This window comes from Lutra lutra, chromosome 7, assembly GCF_902655055.1.
Source record: "Lutra lutra chromosome 7, mLutLut1.2, whole genome shotgun sequence".
Taxonomy (NCBI): domain Eukaryota; kingdom Metazoa; phylum Chordata; class Mammalia; order Carnivora; family Mustelidae; genus Lutra; species Lutra lutra.
Genome location: NC_062284.1, coordinates 3,180,479 through 3,198,805, shown reverse-complemented (window position 1 = coordinate 3,198,805; position 18,327 = coordinate 3,180,479). Strand labels below are relative to the sequence as shown.

Below are 18,327 nucleotides of genomic sequence, written 5' to 3'. Positions count from 1 at the left end.
TGGGATTTGTCTTTCTCTGACTTATCTCACTTAGCAGAATACTGTCTAGCTCTACCCATGTCACTGCAAACGGCACGATTCCATTCTTTCTGATAGCTGCGTAATATTCCACTACACAGATATACACATGCATACACACCGCATCTTCTTTATCCATTTATCCATTGATGGACACTTGGGCCCTTTCCATAATTTGACTATTGTCAGGAATGCTGCTATAAACTTTGGGGAGCATGTATCCCTTCAAATTAGTATTTTTCTATTTGGGCAAATACCTAGTAGTGCGATTGCTGGGTCATAGGGTAGCTCTGTTTTCAACTTTTTTTTTTTAAGATTTTATTTATTTATTTGACAGATAGAGATAGGCTGAGAGGCAGAGAGAGAGAGAGAGGAGGAAGCAGGCTCCCCGCTGAGCAGAGAGCCCGATGCGGGGCTCGATCCCAGGACCCTGGGATCATGACCTGAGCCGAAGGCAGAGGCTTTAACCCACTGAGCCACCCAGGTGCCCTGTTTTCAACTTTTTGAGGAACTTCCACACTGTTCTTCAGAGCAGCTGCCCCAGTTTGCGTTCCCACCAGCAGGGCACGAGGGCTCCCCTTTCTCCACATCCTCGCCCACACCTGTTGTCTCTTGCGTTGTTGGTTTTAGCCCTTCTGACAGGTGCAAGGTGATATCTCCTTGTGGTTTTGATTTGCATTTCCCTGAGGCTGAGTGATACGGAGCATCTTCTCATGGGTCTTCTGGCCATTCATATGTCTTCTTTGGGAAAATGTCTATTCATGTCTTCTGCCTCTTTGTTAATTGGATTATTCATTTTTTGGTACTGGCTTTTAAATGGTATTTAAAATTTTAATTTTGGCATGAACTCTATCAATATTTTTAAGGTGTCTGCCTTTGATATTGTGCTTCTGAAGATTTTTCCCACACCAAGATCTATATGCATTGAATCTATTTTATTCCGTACAGTGGCTCTGTCAGAGTCACGTAAGGTCATGCAATCCTATGGTGATTGCACACTGAGTTGGTTCATGCTACTCTCCCCCCAAGGCTGTCTAAAGCCAACTACCCCTCTGGTAAAGGGTTGGTTCTGGGGCAGACAGGCAGGCTGGTCTGGAGACAGGATTCAGGCTCCGCCAGTTCCTATGGAGAATACATTAGGATAAACTCTCAGAGCTTTTCTCCCATCGGGGAAGAGAATGGGGATTAGAGACAGAGGGGAGTTCTCCTGGTGCCCTAGGAGACTGCTTGTGGCCAGGTGGTTCTCTCGGGGCTCCAGGGGCCTTGGTCATGCCTGCTTCCTTCTATATGGCTGGGATGGTAACTACTCGCAGCAGTTTTGAGCAACGCCATGTATGTGAGAGTACAGATGCAGCCCCTTTAGTCCCAGATCATGAAGGGTCCTTAAGGAGCTTCCACCAAAGATCCAAAGGGCTTTCTTTCTTTCTTTCTTTTTTAATTAACATATACTGTATTATTAACCCCAGGGTTACAGGTCTGTGAGTCATCAGGCTTACACATCTCACACGTACTTGCCATTGCACATACCTTCCCCAATGTCCATCACCCAGCCACCCTATCCCTCCCACCCCGCCCAGCAAACCTCAGTTTGTTTCCTGAGATTAAGGGTGTCTTACGGTTTGTCTTCCTCCCCGGTCCCATCTTGTTTCATTTATTCCTTCCCTACCCCCATGACCCTCCCCCCACCCTGCCTCTAGAATTCCTCATATCAGAGAGACCATATGATAATTGTCTTTCTCTGATTGACTTATTTCACTTAGCATAATACCCTCTAGTTCCGTCCATGTTGTTACAAATGGCAGGATTTCAGGTTTTTTTGATGGCTGCGTAGTATTCCATTGTGTGTGCGTGCGTGCGTGCGTGCGTGTGTGTGTGTGTATACCATATCTTCTTTATCCATTCATCTGTTGATGGACATCTAGGTTCCTTCCATAGTTTGGCTATTTTGGACATTGCTGCTATAAACATTCGGGTGCACGTGCCCCTTCGGATCACTACGTTTGTATCTTTAGGGTAAATACCCAGTAGTGCAATTGCTGGGTCATAGGGTAGTTCTATTTTCAAGTTTTTGAGGAACCTCCATGCTGTTTTCCAGAGTGGCTGCACCAGCTTGCATTCCCACCAACAGTGGAGGAGGGTTCCCCTTTCTCCTCATCCTCGCCAGCATCTGTCATTTCCTGACTTGTTAATTTTAACCATCCTGACTGGTGTGAGGTGGTATCTCATTGTGGTTTTAATTTTATTTCCCTGATGCCAAGTGATGTGGAGCACTTTTTCATGTGTCTGTTGGCCATCTGGATGTCTTTTTTGCAGAAATGTCTGTTCGTGTCTTCTGTCCATTTCTTAACTGGATTATTTGTTCCTTGGGTGTTGAGTTTGAGAAGTTCCCAAAGGGCTGTCTTAAGGTGAAAAAAAATGGGACTTTTCATTTTCATTTTCATTCAGTGGATGAACTGAAAGCAATGCAAGGGGGTGAAGGACGGTGGAACCCAATGGAGAACCACAAAGTGGCAGTCTTGAGGGAAATGCTGAGAGGCGTGGAGAGCAGACTGAGGGGACCTAGCTTTCCAACATCTGTAGCAGCAGAGGGGATGGAGGGAGAGGAACGGATGGGGAGGAGGCCACAGTGAAGCAGCTCTGACAACTGAATGTCCTTGAACAAGGACAAGGCTGAGCCTGAAAGGGTTGTAGTCAGGACCAGTGGAAAAGGACACGAGCGGAGACGTACCCATATGTGGGTACAGTGTCTGACTTCTAAGAGTGAAGATGAGAAGCTTTTCTGAGTTGCCACACTCTGTTCTTTAAAATGTCTTGTTTCAACAAAAATGTGAAACACCAACGGGAGACTGTGCCCCCCCATCAGGAAAGAAAGCAGTCAGTAGAAATGGTCTTTTTAGGAAGATACATTCGTAGATGTTTACTTACATCAGCTAGCCTAGTGTGTTCAAAAGTTCTGGATGAAAGAAAAAGTAACTTACACTGGGAAGACAGTTGGGTGGATAGCAGACTTTTCTCTCATGATTATTGATTCTATAAGATGGCAGAAATATATATGATATATATATTTTTTAGCCTTTATATATTTTTTCACATGGAATTGATTTCACATGGAATTGATTGAGGAGGGATCTGAACTTGTCCTTTTTCTTCCTAATTTACCTATCGTTCTGAAGAATTTCTTGAATGAACCACCACTTCCCCATTGATAAGAGGATTTGTTTATTTAGTGCGAAATATAAACACGCATGTACTACAGGTCTAACTTAAAACTCATTTTATTATCTCTACATAAGAAATATATGTAATATATATAAAGGAAATTGATATAACATGTTTTTTCCCAATTTCGTTGAGTTGTAATTGACATATTACTGTATAAGTTTAAGGCACATGGTATCATGGTTTGACTTACGTGTATTGTGGAATGATTTCCACCCTAAGTTGATAACATGATTTTTTAAAAAGATCTATTTATTTATTTGAGAGAAGCGGGGAGTAGAGTGGGGGGAAGAAGCAGAGGGAGAGGGAGACACTGAAGCTGACTCCCTGCTGAGCGGGAGTGTGACACGATCTCGATCTCATGACCCTGAGATCTTGACCTGAACCCAAATCCAGGGTCAGCCGTTTCACTGACTGAGCCCCTCAGGCGCTCTGAGAAAAACCATAACATGATTTTTAATGGAGGATGGTCCTGTGCTTGTGTGCAGTACCCGACCTGCACAACTGTACAGTCGATGATCCAGGAACAATGATGTGATAGACGCCTGAGTACTCAGCGTGGAGCTCATGAAATGCCACATTATCAGTAGCCCTGAACCTCCTCGTGTGTCCCTTTCTTGTCACATCTCCCATCTGCTAACCACAAGAAAAAGTGTGCTTTGTGTCTATACTGCCTTTGCCTCTTGAGTCTGTATCTCCCAATCATACATTATGTGGCGTCAGCCCTTTCTGAATTGTATACAAATGAAATCATACCCTGTTCTGCTCCATGCTGTGCTTGGAAATTTCATCTGGGTCGATGTGTGAAGCTGAGATCATTCCCTTTTCCTGTTCTATTGGGTTCCAGGGCACAAATTTGCCACGACTGATTGATCTGCCCTTCCGTGGATGGTTTCTTTGTATACAGTGTTTGATTTACTTTACTTATATTTTATTTCGGGACTTTGCATTCATTTTAAGAGTGAGGTTGAGATGTAATTTCTTTGTTGCATTGTTCTTGCTTGGTTTTATCAAGGCGATAATATCATGAAATGAATTATTGAGGGTTTCTCTTTTTCTGTTCTTTAAATATCTTTTTTTTTTTTTTTAAGATTGGAATTACTTGCACTTCAAATGTTTTGTAGAGCTTACCTCTAAAACCTTCCGGATATATTTTTCCTCCATGGGAAGAATGTTATATAGGGATTCTATTTCTTTAGTGGTTAAAGGACCACTGAGATTTTCCATTTTTTTTCTAAGCGTCCATTTTCATCATTTAGATTTTTTTTCTAAAACATTTTCATGTATCCATAATCTTTGAAACACTGGCATAATTGTTCTCTTGAGTTCTGAGATACGTTGTCTTGTTAGGGCTCATTCCCTTCTCTGTCCTCATTGCCATCATTGGTTATTTGCTGGGTATTACAGGAGCCTACTGTAGGTCTCCTGGCCTTGTGTCTCACCCCTTCCTATCCGGTCTGTGTAATCATAGTCTCACATGTCTACTTAATCCCTCCGGTGCTTCCCAAGGATAAGAACGGACTTCTGGATCTGCACCACCAGACCCCCTTCCCCAGCCCAAGCCTGCCTCTCCAGCTTCCCCTGGCTTCTCTCTCCTTCTGTGTTACAGCCACAAAGGGCTACTTGCCACGTGTCCAACCTGCCCTGCTCTCTCCAGTCTTCTGGTTTGTCCACACTGTTTATCATGCCCATGTTATTCTAGAAGGCTCCGTTCCCCCATTGTCCTAATTCCTCTTTGTTCTTACATCTCAGCATGGTGACTTTTGTGTTCATGATGCATTCAGTGACCTCCTCCTCCCTCCACCGCCTCGTCCCTCTCATATGCTCCCAGTGTTCTGAGCACCCAGCCCAAGATGGCAGGCTCCTGAGGGTGCCGACTGTGCCTTGTTGGGTTTCTGCTGCCTAGACCAGTGGGTGCACAGAGGCGGGACTTGGGACATGCTTTTGTTATTGCTTCTATTAAAAACATGTCTTGGGGGGCGCCTGGGTGGCTCAGTGGGTTAAAGCCTCTGCCTTTGGCTCAGGTCATGGTCTCAGAATCCTGGGATTGAACCCCACATCGGGCTCCCTGCTCAGCAGGGAGCCTGCTTCCTCCTCTCTGTCTGCCTGCCTTTCTGCCTACTTGTGATCTCTGTCTGTCAAGTAAATAAATAAAAATGTTTAAAAAAAACAAAAACGTATCTTGGGGACTTTGTGATAACAGTCATGGTATCAGACACTGTGCAGCTTCCTAACAATAGTAAGAGCACTGCCATTTGCATTATTTTATTAAGTAGTTGGGGGACGTATATGGTTTTCACCTCCATTTTACAGGTGAGGAAACTGAGTCTCAGTTTCTCACCTGCTCAGTCGCACCTGCTCCTTCCAGAGCTCCCTCTCGGTAGTGGCAGGGGTGGGGGACGGGCATGGAGAAAAAGGTTAAAGTCTTTTATCCTGAAATTATTCTGTGTTTTCCTTTTACCATGGGGCTTCACAAAGCTCTATCTGAGGGGCCTTTGAGTCACTAAGGGGGTCACTCTGCTCTTTTCTCCTAGGCCTGCTTTTGGTTAAGAAAATGCAATGACTCTCCTTGGGAAGGATGCCAGAGTTTTGCTTTGACTGCTGGGTATTTTGTTTTTGTTTTTGTTTTTTGTTTTTTGTGTGTGTGTGCAGGAGGATTTCTAAATTCATACCAACAATATTCCTTCGATAATACAAAAAATACAGTAAGCAAACAAAATTACTACACCTTCATCTTCTTGCCTGGTTTCCCTCCAGTTGTGGGGAACCTCGGAGCTCACTGAAGACCGCCCTCCTGTTTAACGATGTGGTGAGCAGGACCTGGAGACCGGAAGCAGGTTCCAGAAACCGCACGGTCTCCTGGGAAGGTGGGCTGGAGCCTGGACTCCCAACTTCAGATCCGGCCCCCTTTCTAAGCTTGAGCATCTACCCCCAATTGTAACAGATGTCCAGCATCGCCAAGTGTGGCTGGTGTGTGACTGTGATTCTCCACATGTCTGGTACCATTAGTAAATGAATCCTGTGTTTACACAGGACTGAAAACGATGTGACGTTTTCATGTCAAACAAATGTGGAATGATACGGGGCTGTGTTAATCACTCAAAAGAAATGACTTCTCATTCCATGTATCATTAAGAAATTGAAATTGGACCTTAAAATATTTCAGCTTAAATACATAAATCTGTACGTCGACCAACACCCCATTTGGGTCAAAGATTATAGTTTCTCTCTCTCTCTCTCTTTTCCTTTTCTAACAAAAGGTAATGCATCTGTAGTAATTTCTCCTGCTGATTTATGGTTCCAGTATGGCTCTGTTACCACCGGGGTTGATGTTATCCTCTTAATTAAAAAAAAAAAGATTGATTTATTTGTTTGAGAGAGAACAGAGCACATGTGAGCAGGGGGAGAGGCAGAGGGGCAGAGGGAGAGAGTTTCGGGCAGACTCCCCGCTGAGTGTGGAGCCCGACGGGGGCTCCCTCTCACGACCCTGCGATCATGACCTGCGCCAAAACCAAGAGTCGGACGCTTAACCGACTGAGCCACCCAGGCACCTCGTTAGCAGCTTAATTTTATAAAAGCATCGCTTTTTGTTTTCAAGACATCCTTAGCATTTTATGTGAAAAACCTCTACTTTTTGGGTAGTTTGTGGAAATAAGCGTCCTGCCACTTTATCCACACGGACCAAAGACACCCTGCGTCTACATCACCGTCTTCCTCGCGTCTTGCTCGTTGAAGAGTCCCGAAAGGCAGGAGCACCCCTTCCGCACGTTTGGCTGCTCTGCCGACGTGTTAGCCCTGGAGACTTCCTGCCCTGCTAAGCCTAGAAAAACAAACCAGCTGATGATGCATATAAATGTTTTTCAGAGTATGTGCAAACAGCACATTTCTGTCTTTCTCCTCTTGGAAGGCCGCATTTTGAAAGCCTGCATGATTTCAGCCACACCGACGAGCTGTTTCCTGAAAGAAAGAAAGCTGTGGGGGTGAGAAAAAGTTCTTGAATAAACATGAATATGTCCCTGACGTGTTTCTGGACTGTGTCAGGTTGGGTGGTGTCTCATGGCCAAATCAGGAAGAGCTGGGAATGCTTTTTTTTTTTTTTTTTTCTCTCTTTCCTTTTTTCCTTTTTCTTTCTCTCTTTCTCTCTCTTTTATTCTTGCTTGCTAGCTACTGAGTTAATGCAGATTCATGCATGAGGTACCCCCACAGACTTGCCCGATACCCAGCAATGGGCTCCGAGGTGGACGGCGGAGATCGCATGCCTGCAGAAGTGATCGCTTGTCAGCAAGTAGTGTTTTCTGCACACTTACACCGTGCTCGTGTTATTGGGGCCCGGCGGGTTGGGCTCTGGCTCCCCGGAAGCGGGAGATGTTGGAACTCCCAGGGAGGAGCACTGGGGCCTGGCCGGGCCGGAGCTGGGCAGCTGTGCAGGCGGAGAGCCACTTGGAGCCAAGGAGCAAAGGGGTCCCACGGTAGCTGTAGGTAGGAGCCGACGGGTCCAGACCCCGTGATCCCAGCCGGAGTCTTTGAGAACACAGATATTTCGAAACCTCCCAGGAAAACGGCAGGCTCCAATTTGTCATTTTTGAAAATCAGAAAAAGAAAAAAAAAAAAAAAAGTGACGCCACAGGGTACCCTGACCTACCTGCGCCTACCCTAACCCCTCTGTTTATTTTTATATTTTTAATTTGGTTTTGGCTGGAACGGTCAGCGATTCATCCGTTGTGTGTGACCCGGTGCTCGTGCCATCACCTGCTGACCTCTCTGCTTAAACTGCAATTTGTGCCCCGCCCCCCGCTGAGTCCCTTCCCACATGGTGTGCTATGCCCTTGACTTCTCTCTTCTGTTCATTTCCTGCTTCACCTCGTTAAGACTGTAAGCTCGTTGGGAAAAAAGATTCTCGTCTGTTCCATCGATGGCTAAATTCTCTGTGTCGGAAACAGCCTTGGAGCGTAGTAGGTGCTTCACAAACACGCAGGGGCCGGGTCACCAACGCTGCGAAACCCAGACTTGCTGGGACACGCCGGGCTCTGGGGATCTCCCCTAGCCACCCCTCCGGTAAAATAAGAGACTTGTTTGTACTCGGTTTAAAAAGCAAAGATGCCTTTTCTCTGCCAGAGAGAGAGTCATGAGTGTTAGCAGGGAGGAGGCTGTGGGAAAAATACAGCCTTCACTTTCGGATCAAAGTGCAGATTCCCGTGCCCACGCAGGGCCTGGGAGTGTCCCTCGAGGAGCACTGAGGCCCCTCGGGGAAGGAGCCCCCCGTGGGAGGGCCGGAGAGGTGGCCCAGAACAGTTCCCACACACAGCACCCTTCCTGGCAGCTCAAGGTCCTCAGAAACCGGGGGGTCCCCTCCTCTGCTGACTCCTGGGGCACCGCCTGCCCCCGTGGGACCGGGCCAGGAGGAGGAGGGGTGGGAGGAGAGGGAGGCCTGGGTTCGCGAGTTTGCAGTCCAGTCAGGTTCGAGGTGGCATCTGTCTAGTTTCTCTCTTTACCAGGAGAGCCCTGTCCAGGGGACACGATACTCAGTGGTTTTCCCCCGAGGTATTCTAAGGTAGACTTATTTCCACGTGACATTTGGCAAACGGAGGCTCATTCCAGGGGGTCAGCTTACTTCAAGGTCTTGAAAAATGAACTCTTAAAATCTGGGGGTGGGGTGGGGGGTGGGTCCAGCCAGCAAGGTTCCCTGTTGTGTACATTGGCAGGGGCAGGCTTCGTGCCTCTCCCCATCAGGGTAGCGGTGGAGTTTCTAAATCACCCCCGTGTGAGATGCTGGTGTTACCCAGCCGCAGCGTTCTGGTCTCTCTGCGGCGGGGAGAACATTCAGGCATCCGTCGGGGGGGCTCTGGGGGCCGGTGGGGGCGGCCTGGGCAGCTTTGTCTGCGAAAGGAAGTGAATTGGTGAATGTGTTCCACGCACAAAGCCCAACGCCGAGCGCCGAGTGCCGAGGAAGGTTCAGAGACGTAGGGGGGTGTCATGACTCCACGCTAGGCTTTTCTCCTTTTCTCTCGGGAAACTGAACGATGAAATCTGTTCCAGCAGGATCTTCTCACCCATGAGTCTCGGTTCTGCTTGCCAGTGTGAGTGTGAGTGTGAGTGTGTGTGTGTGTGTGTGTGTGTGTGAAGGAGAGGAAGAGAGAAGATGGGAGAGTACAGGAGTAGTGACACAGGCTAGTGCTGTGACTGATATCTATTAGCTCCACATTCCCGTTTGCCAAAGAGAGTCTTAATGGGACACATTCAGGGAAAGACCTTCTGTGGGGAGCAGCTGGTTCTGCATATGCAGGCCCGCAGGCACACCCTGCCCAGCGGCTCTAGGAGGGATCCAGAAGGATCTGCTGCTCGTACTTCTTTTGCAAACGTGACTCAGAGTTGAAGGTGAAGTTGGAAGCTACGTGGCCAAGGTGGACCCAGACATTTATCCAAATACTCTTTCAACCCAACAGTATCAACTCATCAATATAACAATATTAATTAGTTGATGGTAAGTAGGGAAGATAGATCTTAAATCCCTAGCAAAACTTTTTTTTTTTTTTTTAAAGATTTTATTTATTTATTTGACAGAGAGAGATCACAAGTAGACGGAGAGGCAGGCAGAGAGAGAGAGAGAGGGAAGCAGGCTTCTTGCTGAGCAGAGAGCCGGACGTGGGACTCGATCCCAGGACCCTGAGATCATGACCTGAGCCGAAGGCAGCGGCTTAACCCACTGAACCACCCAGGCGCCCCCTAGCAAAACTTTTTAAAAATAACAAAAAAATCTGAAAACGAATTTTCTTTCAGCCCACTTTTCCAATCTTGCCGAAGTACCTGGGTTTCATATTTTCATATGTATACGTGGGCATGTGTTTTCCATATACGTGTGTTCATATGTATGCGTGGGCATGTGTTTTACATATATGTGTGTTTCACATATTTAAATTGTGTCCTATGTGGAAGTGTTAGGACACCTAGGACTTTGAAAAGTCTTGGAATGATGACATCCTAATTGAAAAAACAAAATGGAAGGTTTTTCTCTTTCCTTTTTTTTTTTTTAAATTTTTAAACAACCATTGCAGGTTCAAGAGATAGAAAGCACATTAGCCTTTTTGGAGCAAGAATGTGGTTGGTATGCTGAGTTTAAATAATATTGGTTAAGTTGATTTTCCCCCGTGGGCTCTGGCAGGTGCGCACTGTAAGGTTCCAGGTGTCATCCAGGCCAGGACGAGCAACCCCCAGGACCCCCCCAGAGAATGTGGTCCTTGTAGACCATCTGCACGATTGGGGTGTTCTGCCTTCTCTGCCTGGAGGCACACTTCTAGACTCATCCAATATGACCGCTGGGAGGAGCGGTCCCAAACTCCCATTCAGATGGTGAACTCGCCCCTACAGATCTTGGTTGCCGTGAATCGAGACTGGGTTCCTGGGCATTCATGTCCCGGATGGGAACCTTAACAGTTTCCCCTTAAGCGCTGGTGTTGGGAAGAGGAGTCCTGCATTACGGCTCAGGAACTTGCCTTCGTGCGCTTAGCTTCTGTCCCAACCTACCTGTTGGGATCTCAGGTCTTCCGTCCCCATCTTTGAGCATCGTCTGTGTCACTGCAGACGTGAAGCATCTGGCAAGGTGTTTCTTGAATCCCCAAGGGGCCAACAGGTGGACATCTGAGAGGAGGGGACTGTGGTTGGGTGAAGTCACCACTGGCCCGGAGATGGGCTCTTCTTGTCTTGGTGAAGGCTGGGGTCTCAGCCCTGCTCCTGGGTGTTGTTCGTGGCCATGACAAGGGTATAGACAGAGGCATGATGCTCAAATGTGGGCTGATGCACAGCAGCTGGACAGTGACATGTATACTGGAGACCGTACAGTCTGGCTTTCAGAGTGCAGAGGTGGCTTCATGATGGCACATGGGAAAAAGGTTTGGTGGCCTTCCCTCACTGCAAGCCTATCAAGGTTATTGGCGCGGGGCAGGGGGGCTGTTTAGCTGCATTCACACTGGGGAGGAAGGTGTGCATTCCCCACACTGGTGGGGAGGGAGAAGTGTGTAGACTGGCCTCTTGAATTTCCATGAGAATCACATTGTATTTTTTCTTAACTGTGACTGCCTGACCTTCAAGGCACAAGCGATCCCATTCTCTACCAGAGGACACCCTCTTCTCCCTCTTCTCTCTCCATCATTGTATCAGCCAAGCCTTTGCTCTGTCCTGATAGGCATTCTCCATCCTTATGGGGTACAGATCAAGGCCTGGGACCCTGAAATCTTGTCTTCAAATGGACATTGTATGGTTATTTCCTCCTGCCAAAGTCCAAGTCTTCAGCTAGAACAGGAGCTGGAGACACAGCTGCGTCCCCAGGTCTCAGAGTCATGGTCCCTGGAGGGGCCGTTTGGATTCCTCCTGACCCCATCCCTGGTGACTCGGCAGCTGTGGACAGTGGCTGGGGGCGGGGGGTGAGGCATTCTGGCAGGCTCTCTCTGGGCCCTGGATCTGTGCCCTGGGAAGATTGCACGCTCCCTGGCCTGGCTTCCTCCCCCCGCCTTTCCTTCCACTCCTGCTCCACCAGGGCCTGACCTCTTGGGTCACCTCACCCTGCCAGGAGCTGTGCATGCCACCTCCCTGACACGTCAGAAGTCCGCTCCCATCTGGGAGCGCACTTCCGCACATGCTTTCGGAAGCCACGGCTGAACTCAGCCAGTCGACTCCCAAAGGAAGGCCCGGTTCTTCTCAGACTGTTTCCCACTGGTGGAGGCAGGGAACGGAACAGAGGTGACCTTGCACTTGGCTGTTGGGAGCTCGTGTGCCCCCGGTCAGATCACCTGGCCTCCTGTGTCTTAGTTTCTTCACGTGTGAAAAGAGACAAACAGCACTCACCTCAGAATGAGCTGTGTGCTTGATTTCCGTCTTCCCCGGCGCTCTCTCCAGAGGGCCTCCTATGACTCCTCCGTGGGGCGGTCGGAGATGCTGCAGGAGAAATGCCTGCTCCAGGAGAGGGGCTGGGATATGAGCGTCTCTGAAGTTCCTTGCGTTCTGTAATTCTGGGACTCAGATGCTTACTGAGCTCAGTAAGATGCTTACTGGGCTCAGGCTCGGGGATTCAATTCTGAATGTGTGTGTTTGTGGGGGAGGTGTTGGGGGATGTTGTGGGAGAGGAGGCCGGGAGAGCGGTGCTAGTGGATGGGGCACCTCAGACCTCAACTTGGGAGCAGTGGGCCACTTCTGACCAGTTCAGCGTCGGCGAACCTCCTAGATTCTGACAGATCCCTGTTGCCTTGAGAGGGAGTGAGCTCCCCGTCACTAAAGGTATTCAAATAGAGGCTGCAGGTCATCTGGCAGGATTTCTGAGGTAGACAGGCTGGATTAGAGGGGCTTTTGAAGTGCAGGGCTTTCATAATCGTGGGACATCCCCACACACCTTTTCAAAGTTCAGGCAGTCCTGGTGGTGCCCTGTGACCTTGGTGCACCCTTGCTGCTATGGAGGGAGAGGACTTGAATTGGAATGGAGTTTTAGAATCAACTCTTGAATGATGAGAAATTTACTCAGGAGTAAGGATTCTGATAAAAAGAGACAAATATAAAGTCTTCCTTGTTTTTTGGTAACAAAAATGGGATGTGGGGTGTGGAGGGAATCTGTTGTTGCCCAGGGACCAGTGACCTTGAGCCCTGCAGATGGGGTTGCTGAAGAAGGATCCTGTCCTGCATAGCTCAGGTAGTGGAACCCACCCGTCTTCCCTCCTTACTGCCCACACATCTGTGGTCGGGGATGGGCCGACGCGAGAGAGATGCTGTTCTCAGCCCTAGAGAACTTCCTCCAACATGCAACACCTCAGTGGGCCTGGGGGGGAGAGGAAGAAGCCTGGGATAGGAATAAAATATAGGGGAAACAGACCTCATTCTACCCAACCCGAATTTAAGCAGAGAAAAGAAAGCTCATTGGAGCTAATTGTCTGTAGTTGTTTTAAATCGTGGGGAAACAGAGTCGTGAGTCCTCTGATCGCAGAGGAGCGTTGTGGTGTGACCAAAGGAACCTTCAGAAGATGTCACGCACAGCAGGCTTAGGATGGTCCCACCCTCTGCAGAAGGCAGCTGTTTGGGAGACGATGTAGGTGGCCCGCTCTTTCAGCTGGAGGGCAGTAGCAGGGGGCCCAGGCGAGAGAGCCGGCTGGGAGGTAAGAAAGTGGGGAGAGAGACACAGGGGGATGACCTTGGGACCCAGTAGAAGAGTGTCCGAGGAGGAGGCACAGCGGAAGATAGAGGGTCAAAGTCAGGGGTCTGCCGGCAGGTGTGGTATGGCGTAGACTTACATGGACCAGGGACCCTTCTCTTTAGGAAAGCCAGGCTCTGCACGCACCGGTTGGACCCCATTCCGCTGTCTTTTCAAGGGCTGGACTCCTGCAGTGATTCTCGTCCCCTCCATAGTCTCTCTTACCCTGGATGATTCCCATAACCAAACACACACGCTCCTGCTTCTCCAGTCTTTAAAAATCCTGCCCATACTTCCACATTCCCTTTCACCATTGCCTTGTTCTAAGTGTCCTTTCCTGGTCTTGTCTTCCTCTTCTATCCAGTCCCCAAACCCATAACCATGGTCCCCGCTGCTCCACTGTACCTACTTTTGTCAAGGTTAACAAAGATCTTGTTGCTACACCCAGCGGGCCCTTCTCTGGCCTCATCTTATTCAGTCTCTCGGAGGCATTCAAGGTAGTTGGCCACTATTTTTGATGCTGAATCCTCCCATGACCCACGATTTCTCTTCTTTTCTTGAGTCTTCTCTGAAGGATTCCTCGTTTTAACAACTTCTGCTTGCTCCTTCTCTACTCACCTTCAGACGTGAGAATTATTAAGGGCCCCAGACAGAAGCCCTCATCTGTCAAACTCTCTAGGGAGGGTCCTTTCAGTGAGGATGGCTGTGAAGATGTGAGTGTATGTATGAATGTATGAAAATGTCAACAATGACTTCCAAATCTCTGTCTTTGGCCTTAGACTGCCCTTCGGAGCTCCAGACGTCCGTATTAAATGGCCAACTTAAGCTTTCTGCATGGATGTCTCCTAGCATCTCAAACTGCACATAACTCAAACAGAATTATCGCCTCTCGGCCCTCTCTTCCTGCCAGGGCTGCACATCCATGGCATTCCTTTATAGCCTGTTGCTCAAGCCTGAACCCCAGAAATTGTCCTTAATTCCTTCCTTCTTCTCACCTATCGGCAAGTCTTGTAGGTGCTACCTCTCGTCCATCAGCTCTCCCATTCTTCACTGCCGTCATCCTCATCCAAGGAATCACCCCTTCTTGCCTGGATGAGCGCAACAGCCTCCCATCATTGGAATGGTTCCCTTCTTGCCCCCTTCTAACCCAGCCTCCATGAAGCAGTCAAGGTTTGAGATACACCTGGTGGTTCTGTAACCCCCTGCCTGGGCCCACAGTGCTCCATGTGTCCTGCCTCTTCCATTCTTCCATCTCTGCCTCTCTCTCTGCTCTCTTCCTTGTCCACCTGGATTAGCCTCACTGACCCCCTTTCTTTCTGCAAACTCAACTTACCCCATATCACTCTATTTATTTTCCTCATAGCACTGAGAACTTTCTCTTATTTATGAATTTATTTGCTTATTATGTGTCTTCCCATTAGAATGAAACCTCCATAAAAAGGACCTTATCTTTATCGTTCCTCATGGTACCCATAGCTTTTAGAATGGCTCCAGGTATATAGTAGGTGCTCAGTAAATACGTGTGAAACATGTGATAAACTACACATAAAGCGCTGTATTCAGGGAGCCGTCTTCAGGTGATGACCCTACATGGCTTCCAGCCCCCACTCTCTGGTAACTGGATTTCTGTGTCTCGCACATAGCCGTTTGTGGGCTCCAGGCCTGGCTTCTTCTCTGTGGTGGGTGGCAAGCCTCCTTACATATTTAAAATTATGAGTCTCTGAATTCTAAAAACAATAGAGGCAAATCACAATGACAGCAACTAAACGTTACAGACTATTTGCTAGGTGTGTTGGTAATCAGTTTATAGGGAACTGCCTTGAGATGAAACCCATCATTGTTCTGCAGTCATGTAGGATTTCCCCGAGGATTTCCTAGATGTGTTTGTCTTTGGTAAGAATAACTAGACTTTGACACATCCTCAAACCGCCTAGGAAACATACACAGAAGCAAGAAATCTTGTTGTTAAGTTCACCTTCTCTTTTCACATGGACATTTTCATTCCCATCTCTCTCTCTCTCTCTTTTTTTAAGCCTGACAAAATTTAAACATTGGAAACAGCAGGTCAGAAAGCAGAAGGTGATCAGCTATAGCTACAGTCAAGCCAGGGAGTCTATGATATTTTTTTTTCCCTACATGAAAAATGAGGTGTGAAAACATGAGTGCTGAAGAGGTTTTTTTGCTTTTTCTGGGGTTTTAGGTTGAGATCCATAAAACAGCACTACAATGTCTGAGAGCCGGTTGTCTCTGTGGGGTCTGTGGTATTAGCTCCCCCTCCCTTTCCTTCCCAGGCTACTTAGAGCAACAATCTCCAGCAGCCATCAGCGCCGGCTGGCCACGTGTCATCGACAAGTTCTGCACCTTTGTTGGAGCCTGGACAGACTTCCCTGCCAGACTCCTGACCCCCCTGGCACTGTGGCAGGCTGTAGGGACCCCACTAATTTCTGAACACAGACGACAGCATTCTGCTAGAGGAAACTTGCCCAGAAACCCTGTGTCAAGGCTTGTGGGTGACTGTCCTGTTTTCCTCACTTCAGATCAGAGCAGTCTAGACCAAAGCTAGACGTTCTGAAGCAAGGCAAGGGAGATGGGGTGCGCGGGTGGCGCATGGCTCTGGGAAGATTCCTATTGCTCCCTGGGCTGAATGTGTGAATGAAATGTCATAGGAAACTTCTGAAGTTTTTGGAACAGTCTAGAGCCAACGAAAACCTAGAGTTGTCTGTTTTCTGTGCCTTCCCAAGACAGTCACCTAATGATTGCCCTTGTTATAGTGTGGCATTCACATGGATGTTTTGCCCTTTTTTTTTTTTTTAAGATTTTATTTATTTATTTGACAGAGATCACAAGTAGGCAGAGAAGCAGGCAGGGGGTGCGGGGGCGGGGGAAGCAGGCTCCCTGCTGAGCAGAGAGCCTGACTCGGGGCTCGATCCCAGGACCCTGAGATCATGACCTGAGCTGAAGGCAGAGGCTTTAACCCACTGAGCCACGCAGATGCCCCGGATGTTTTGCTTTAACTGAAGTTCCTGCTACAGCTTGAGAATGTGACCGTTGGGGGAGCAGAGGCAGCTGAGGGGGACGTTCACTCCTCATTGCTTCCTGTTTGCAGAGAATGTTTTCCTCAGAGTAGCACCCATGGCCTCTTTCTTGGATTCTTACTCATTCCTTCCCAAGCAGGGGAGTGAGGTGCCGTGTTGGAGGCAGAGTCGTTGATCTGCGTTCCCGGACCAGGTGGGGCTGCACACAGTGTCGCGGGGGCTCCATCTCCTTTATCTCTTTCCTCCTTGTCAACCAGTCAAGGCAGGGATCCCGGCTGAAGGTATTGGCAACTGATGGCAGGAGGTCCACCAGGCCATTGGACCCCCCTGTAGTCTCTGAGGGATGATGTCCTTCTTCCTGAATCCCCTCAGCCCTGACGACAGGGGCTTATGTCTAGTGATCCAGGTGCCAGAGTCTGGGCATTCCTTGAACCAGATGGAGTCTCCCTGCCAAAGCCATGTTTATTTCATCTTGGATTTTTCTATAAACATCCAAAGCATTATGAGAAAAAAAAAGTCTCAAAGGAAATACACCCAAACAATTAAAAGTGGTGATTATAGGTTGGAGGGATTACAGGGCGACTTATATATTTTCTTTTGTGTTTACTGGTTGTCTTCAAAGGTTTCTGCGGTGAACATGCGTTTCTTTCGTAGTGTGGAGGAAAGTTTGTTTCTCATTCCTTTACCAAACAAAAACAGGAAGGAAGGAAAGGAGGAAGGAAGGAAGGAAAAGAAAGTCCTAGACACAGTGGATTGGCAACCACAGCACTTAAGTGAACTGCGCTGTAGCTGAAACTCTGGAAGGTTGTGGGCAGTGGGAGAGGGTGGGTGTCAGGGAATCGGTACCATGTGTGCGAGTTTGAGGTGGACCTGCGGGGTGTCCTGGCCTAACAGTGCCTCACACAGACCCCTGGTGGGTCTCACCTTGGCCTTTACTAAGCAAGGTCACATCCCTTCCTGGGACAGCTGTTAGCAGATGGGTGCTCTGGGAATCACCCGGTTCGGGGACTGCCCGTCAGGGGGTCCTCACGGGGCCTTACTTGTAACCAGGTGACCTTGCCTTTCAGGCCACAGCAGAGAAGTCCCCTGGAGCCTACTTCCTTCCCGAGTTTGCACTCTCGCCTCAGGGAAGTTTTCTCGAAGACACCACGGGGGAGCAGTTCCTCACGTACCGCTATGATGACCAGGTAAGAGCCTCCTCCAAGAACCTCCCTTTGGCTTTGCCATTTGCCAATGGGCAGGAAATGGCTTCTCAGAGATAACTTGAAAATTGTCGTGTTTTTTCCCCTTGGCACAACAAGTTCTTGACTGTCTGGAGGGATCCCGTGACCTCGGGGCTGCCCGCATTTGCACGTCCAGTTTCCCACACGGTGTGCGTTTCTTGCTCTGGTTGGGATGTTGGCTTGAGTCAACTTTTCCTTATTTTTATTGGAAATCTGTGATGGATTCATTTCTAGTGATCACCAAGTTTATTTATTTATTATCTGAAATGACCCAAGAGTATTGTTCTCTGATTTAAGCCTCCCTCTCTTTTGCTCTCCTGGCTTTGACTTCCCTTCTTTTACCGGCGCCAACATTGATCTTTTGGCCCATCTTGCGGAAAGGAACAGGGTAGGTGTGTCTGCATGTGTGTGCGTGCGTGTGCGCGTGTGTGCGTGTGCGCGTTTGTGTGCTTCCGTTCCTTCACGGCGGCTCATGGAGAGCAAGGCTGTGCTTGGTATAAGCGGTGGGCACTGGGGACTGATTCCCTTCTGCTCCGCTGAAGGGACCTCACGCTGACGCCTTAACAGCATCAAGGATCATGCGTGTCCCCGAAATCACTCCGCACTCGTTGGAAGCAGAGCGCGTCCAGTCTGCCGAACGCAGAGGTTTCTTGCTGCTGGGGCC

The 18,327-nt window shown here is 48.5% G+C and overlaps 1 protein-coding gene across 3 annotated transcripts in view; it reads left to right on the top strand.

The window, feature by feature from the left end:
• The window catches only part of ADAMTSL3 (ADAMTS like 3), a 342,411-nt gene that overhangs the window by 28,590 nt on the left and 295,494 nt on the right, over nt 1-18,327 (top strand). For all 3 annotated transcript variants that reach the window (XM_047736616.1, XM_047736615.1, XM_047736614.1), the window contains exon 3: nt 17,508-17,627. In XM_047736616.1, the coding sequence (XP_047592572.1) occupies nt 17,508-17,627 (120 nt within the window). The remainder of the gene's footprint in view (nt 1-17,507; nt 17,628-18,327) is intronic.